This window comes from Anoplopoma fimbria, chromosome 15 (genome assembly GCF_027596085.1).
Source record: "Anoplopoma fimbria isolate UVic2021 breed Golden Eagle Sablefish chromosome 15, Afim_UVic_2022, whole genome shotgun sequence".
Classification (NCBI taxonomy): domain Eukaryota; kingdom Metazoa; phylum Chordata; class Actinopteri; order Perciformes; family Anoplopomatidae; genus Anoplopoma; species Anoplopoma fimbria.
Window position 1 is genome coordinate 4,259,676 of NC_072463.1, and position 6,332 is coordinate 4,266,007.

A 6,332-nucleotide genomic window follows, 5' to 3' on the forward strand; every position below is an offset into this window, starting at 1 on the left:
TATTGGTTGGTCTTAACTGCTTTGTAGTATTTTTAGGCATGTTATTCTGGTGGCCTGTCCTGGCAGGCCACTGGGGGAGTATATAAGCCTCCCCCACTGCAACGGGGGACCACTGAGAACACACAGTGGAAACATCTCTGCCCGACACTCCAGCAGACACCCAGCAGGCATTTGAAATCCTCTCAGGGTGAGTTAAATACTCAGCAACTTTTAGGGATGTAGGGACATTCAAACCTACCCCGACTGGGTTTACACACATTTCTACATTTATGTGCGAATCAAACATGAATCTGCATTTTGAAGAGTCGTCATGAACATCCAGATGATTAATACTAAAATGCTGCATGCTTTTTTTGGGGGGGAAATGAGTGTTTGTCTGGAAAAAGGAGATTGTGATTTTATATTAGAATTCGGAATGGATTTACTCCAACATGGGTGGTGATACCTTGAGATATCCTCAAGAGACTTTTTGCTTTAGTCGCACTCCAGGAAGGTCGGAGGTCAGGGTCGGGCTGCAGCGTAGTGCCCATGGAGCTGGTAGGACTTGGTGGCCTGCTGGAGGACACTTGGGGCTTCGGCTTGGGTCGTCAGGTTGAAGGACGCTCCGTGCGTCTCCGCTGTGCCAACCTGCCAAAAGCATGACGCTTCAGTCAACATACATACGTCCACACGTGTTGCTCGTTTTTAGAAACGCGTTGAATGCGGCCATCAATCTGCAGGTTCATCACATACATGAAGTTATAAGGTCACGCTAATCTGGTGAGGGCTCTGACTTTCTTTGCGCTGGTCGGCCGTGACAGTGACTAATGACTCCAACCTTTTGCGTTCATTTCTGGTCATGAATAGACATGAAATAATTGCCAATTCATCACTGTCTTACACGGAATGTACTATATAGAATATACTTTCTGCTTTCACTCAGTGCAGAATGGATCTTTAACACAACAGGCATGTGTTTGATTGTAAGCTATTGAACAAGGCACTGAAGATCTACATGCTCAGATATGGAAAGAAAACTTTGGTTTCTGTCTTTTTGAAAAGTATCTACCTTCTCTTTGGTTAGGACGCCATGCTTCCAGCATAATGTCAGCTAAAGTTGCGATTCAGAAGTTCTCCTTCCCCTTCTCCTGTGCTGCACGACTCTCTCAGCAAGATGAGGTGACCCAGGAGGGACGCGTTCAGGTGAGGGCCCTGGAGCTGCATGACCTCCAGGAGAATCGGATATTAAGCGTAGCGAGCCCCGGTGCTGTTATTGGAGCTCTGGGACAAAATGAGAAGCAGGCCCAGGGGAGTCCAAAGCCTCCTCCTCCTCCTCCTCCTCCTCCTCCAGGGGTCGCAGATGCCTCCCAGAGCGCCGTGATCTCCAGGCCCAGCGCGTTTGAGAAACTGACGGTTGAGAGTGAAGATCAGCGTCCAGCGGCAAAGAGACAGCTGTCGTCCGAGAGCGCTGCCAGGACCATCACCGTGGTGAAGAAGAGCGCGGTGAGGAAGGAGGCGGAGGAACCAAAGGGGTACCTGAAGCAGAAGGCACACCTGGGACAGAGGGCGTCTCCGTGCACGGCGGCGGCGGCGGGGAAGAGGAGGCGTCGGAAGGACCTGTTCACCAACTCTGAGGTGTTCCACAGGGTCGACTCACATGTCATCAGGGCCGGAGCAGAGGTGAACACACTAATAATAATAATAATAATAATAATAATAATAATAATAATAATAATAATAATAATAATACATGTTTTATTTGTATAGCACTTTTCAAACTCGGAGTACAAAGTGCTTTCCATAGGCTGCAGGTCAATACAATTAGAAAATATAAAAATACAAGCACGCAATTAAAATACATTTACAGATCAATCATTTAAAACCATAAGGTAGGACAGGTGAAACTTAGCTTAAAGAACTTAAAATCAAGTGGCTACACAACAGAGAAATATCAAAAATTGAACAAATAAATAAATATAATTAGTTGTCAGGTGAAAAATGTGTCTTCAGACAGGATTTAAAAGTGTAAACAGTGTCTGAAGAACGAACGCACAGAACTAATACAGAACATCCTGGTATCACACAACAACACTTTTACTATTGCCAGCAAATCTACCTGTTCACTTCTTATTGGTAAAAGTAGTCTTTAACCTAAACACAAGTCTATGCTTCATATGTGAACCTGCACAGAACAACAACATCATGGTCCTCTCAGCCATGTTTGAACAAAAGTTCTGCAGAAGTAGAAAACAGAACCAAAGCTCACTAAGAACAGCACAAACAAGGCCACGACAGAGGTGGATCTGTGTGTCCCTGAGCTCTGAAGGAGCTATAACGTCTACTCATCCGCTGCAATGAAAAAAAAAAACATAACAAACACGGCAGCTCTCAGGCAGCGCTCACATCCTTGAGCATAGAAGAGTGACCTGGTTTGTTGAATACATCCAATGACACTGAGAGACGCTGACAAACAGGATGGAGGACAATGGGAAAAACAGTCTGTTGTGATGGGAAAACATAGAGAATTAATCTGTGGATAGCTATATTGATTAACACATACTAATTAACCTAAAAAAGCACATTTTTATCTAACAGTAAATATCTATTGTGTGTGTGTGTGTGTGTGTGTGTGTGTGTGTGTGTGTGTGTGTGTGTGTGTGTGTGTGTTGCAGCTGAAGGAAAAGTGTGTGTATGATGTGAAAACGATAGTGCAGAGCATCATACGAGGAGCCAGAAATGAGCTGGAGAGGCTTCGTGCCATCTGGGTCTGGCTGTGCCACAACATCGGTGGGTATTTTACTGAACTATATTTACTTGCATATAGATCATAGTGTTCTGTTATATCTCCCGTTTCACAGGCGTTTATTTTTTTTTTCCTTTTTTTAAAATGAATTCAAATGTATTTTTAATTGCACAAAATAGTCAATATTGGTGAAGTGAAAAAATATTCAAAAAAAAATAAAATGTAAATGTGTGCAAATGAAAATTTCTTTCTCCCCCATTATGAAGACCCTGAATAATTCCAGGGGTATACATTACCTTCAGAAGTCACATAATTAGTGACTGATAATTAAATAAAGTCCACTTGTGTGCAGTCTAAGTCCCACAGGATCTAAAGGAGCATAAACTAATTAAAACCTTTTTACAAAATGGAAAGAATAGTCCCACAACAAACCTTCCAAGAGAGGACTTTATTTTACGTTTGATGTGACTTTTGTGCTTTTTTGAAGTTGATTATTTTTCCATTTCACTTCAACAATTTGTTCCTATTTTGTGTGTGTCTATTACATAAAATACAAATAAAAGTACATTTGAATTCCAGTTTGTAATGGCAAAACAAAGGGAAAAAAAAATCATCTTTTTTTTTTTTTTAAATAAAAGGATGCTTTCCATGCTTTCTCCGTAGAGTATGATGTGAGCGGGTACCTCGGCCGCTCAGAGAAGCTGAGCTCCCCCGAGGAGGTGATCGCCGCCGGTCGGGGTGTGTGCTGCGGCTACTCCAGCCTCTGTACTGAGATGTGCAGGTAAACACAACAACATTAAAATCTCATGTCTTACACTATATGCTCTTATATCTTTTTGAGATTTCTTTTAAGATGCTAAAAGAATAAACATGAACTTAGGGACCCTGGATAAAAAATAAAAAAAAGCAGTGAGTGAGCTGTGTTTGGTTTGTGTTTCCAGAGAGGTGGGCATCGAGTGCCAAGAAGTGCCGGGCCACAGTAAGGGAATCGGGTACCTTCAGGGCCAGAGCCTCCAGAATGTGAAATCGGATCACTTGTGGAACTGTGTGCTTCTGGGGGGACAGTGGTTCCTGCTGGACGCCTGTTGGGGAGCCGGACGAGTAGACGTGGAACACGAAAGCTTCGTCAAAAGGTTTGCAAAAAAAAAAAAGCTAAGATCGAGTTCGCTCTTTCGCTTCTTATCACACACACGAAAACCAGCAGCGAGTCGAGTCTCAAACCAGTCTGCTGTCGCCATCTGTTGCCTTCAAGGTTCGACGAATTCTATTTCCTAACGGACCCGGAGGAGTTCATAGAGTCGCACTTCCCCGATGAGGAGAGGTGGCAGCTCCTGGAGGCGCCCATCCCCCCGGAGGAGTTTGAGAGGAGGGTCTTCAAGACCTCGGCCTTCTTCACCATGGGGCTCAGGCTGATTCAGCCTCACCACTTTCACATCGTTACAGGTCCGTCCTCAGATCTGCTGCTTTTATGCGCTGAAATAATAATTTTACGCACTGAAATAATGTATTTACATCAAATGATACGCATATTATTTTTGTCTTAGAAGTAAGCTTCTTTGAAAATCGATTAAAGTGTCTTATTTTCCTCAGTTAAAGAGAAACGGTCATAAAATTCCCTTAAAAAACACACATTTCTGGTTTCCTTCTCAGATGATGGCGAGGCGAACATGTCCCTCAGCTTCTCCAGGCCAGCGACCTTCACCTATGAGATCACCCAGCACCAGGACCTTCTACACAGTGGAGCTCGGGAGCAGAAGGAATCCATCAACTCCTCCTTTGGCCTCCTCACGGTTTCCCATCGGAGCATGAAGCTGCAGCTGCTGCCGCCTGCGAGCGGCGTGTACGACGTCAAGGTGTTTGCCCGGCCCGAAGCCGCCGACACGCCTCTGATTTGGGTCTGCTCCTTCACGGTCGCGTGTCCGATCCCCAGGGCCATGGAGGAGATCCCGGAGAACCCCTTCGTGTCTTGGGGCCTTCGGCCTGTTGCGGAATCTCTGGGCGTCGCGGGCAGCAGTCAGGGCAGCAAGGCCGCCGAGGTGGAAGAGGGCGTATTCCAGTTGGCGTTGAAGACGTCCAGGCCTCTGACGGCGCTGTGTGAACTGGTCCACCCGGGTCTGGAAGCCGCTGTGTCAAAACGCTGCCTTGCGATCCAGATCCAGCCGGATGTCCTGACCTGCCACGCCCTTTGCCCCCTGCGCGGCTTCTACCGGCTGTCGGTGTTCGTGCGAGACTACGAGAAAACAGAAGCCAAGTTCCAGAACGCCGGAAACTTCCTGTTGCACTGCAAAGGGAAGGTGGTCGGTCCGGATGAGCTCTACCCTCCCAACCTGGGCTCGGCGTGCGGGCCGGGGACGCGCACCTTAGAGGCGGGGCTGTCCAAATTCAGCCACACGACAGCGCTGGTGAGCACCCAGCAGGGCAAGTGCAACATCACCTTCCACAACCAGCGGGACCTGGAGCTCCACACGGTGCTCAGCAGAGACGAGAACGAACCGGCCGCCGTCCCGCTGTCACGGCAACTCTTCTGCACATACACAGACAGCAAGGTGACGGTGAGCGTCAGCCTGCCCGAGGCCGGGGTGTACCGGCTGGCTCTGTACGCTAAGATCACCCCCGGTGGAGATTTCAGCCCCATGTGTGACTTTGTTCTGAGGAACAGCTGCGATCAGCGGGGACCCCCGTTCCCCGGCGTCTACTCCGCCTGGAGGAAAGGCTTCGTGCTCTTTGAGCCTCGCGTGGGCCTGCTGGAGCCCCTCGCGTGGGTCCGCTTCAGGGTGAGGGTCCCCGGGGCCCAGAGGGTGAGCGTGATGGGAGAGACGCGGACTGATCTGAAAATGAACAAGAGCCGAGTCTGGGAGGGCGAGGTGTTCAGTGGAAACGGTCTCCAACAGCTGAAACTGGCCGCCGGTTCGGGGGAGTCCGGCGACATGGCCGTTTTATTGACCTTTGACATCAAGCAGATGGAAGGAGAAGTGTGAAAAACAAAAGCTGGAGGAGACCAGATGGATGGATCTCTGAACACAGCTGTGTAATAAAGTTATTGATATGGACTAATGCAATTGCTAATCATCCAAACTGTGAGCCACATTCTTTCAGGTTTAACTTCATTTACGTAAACACACAGAGTCATAATGAGGTGAATGGAAACTGAATTTGAAATATGTTTCTGTGAACGTGTAAACTTTTGTTGCAATGAAGTGATAAAAATGCAAACTTACCTGGCAATTGTTTGGGATTTTTTTTAAAGCTATGATTTGTTCCAGGTAGTATTCAGTAGAAAAATTGACAATGGTGCTCAGCTGTGGTGCTCAGTAGTGATATCATACTGATTAAGAGTGCATTTGTGCATTATTATTATTATGATTTAAGAAATAAACCTGCATTATGAAATGATTGGTGTCAAAAAAGCGTGCAATAAAAATACACTGTGAAAAGAATATCTAAATCTTGAGTCTTTTTTTCACATTGCAATTTTCCTTTTCCACAATAACATTATGAATCATGTAATGGAGGCCTATCAGTGATATTAAAACATTTGTTTTAATTAAAAGTACAACTTTAAATTGTTAAAATGTTGCAAATCTTGGTAGATTAAAGGTTAAGGTGCCTA

General features: G+C 46.2%; 1 protein-coding gene across 1 annotated transcript; it reads left to right on the forward strand.

Annotated features, from left to right (window-relative positions):
* The first annotated feature begins 1,083 nt into the window (after window positions 1–1,083).
* Window positions 1,084–5,700, forward strand: ky (kyphoscoliosis peptidase). The gene is made up of 6 exons (XM_054614271.1): window positions 1,084–1,659; window positions 2,652–2,766; window positions 3,386–3,503; window positions 3,664–3,855; window positions 3,975–4,165; window positions 4,373–5,700. Exons 1-6 carry the CDS (start codon window positions 1,084–1,086, stop codon window positions 5,698–5,700), a joined length of 2,520 nt encoding a protein of 839 aa, XP_054470246.1.
* The last annotated feature ends 632 nt before the right edge of the window (window positions 5,701–6,332 follow it).

What these genes read in the sequence shown, in the direction of transcription:
- ky (XM_054614271.1), top strand. Translation starts at nt 1,084, where the DNA reads ATGTCAGCTAAAGTTGCGATTCAGAAGTTCTCCTTCCCCTTCTCCTGT. An exon ending in TCATCAGGGCCGGAGCAGAG is followed by an intron (nt 1,660 to 2,651) that starts GTGAACACACTA and finishes TGTGTGTTGCAG; the next exon opens with CTGAAGGAAAAGTGTGTGTA. An exon ending in CTGGCTGTGCCACAACATCG is followed by an intron (nt 2,767 to 3,385) that starts GTGGGTATTTTA and finishes CTTTCTCCGTAG; the next exon opens with AGTATGATGTGAGCGGGTAC.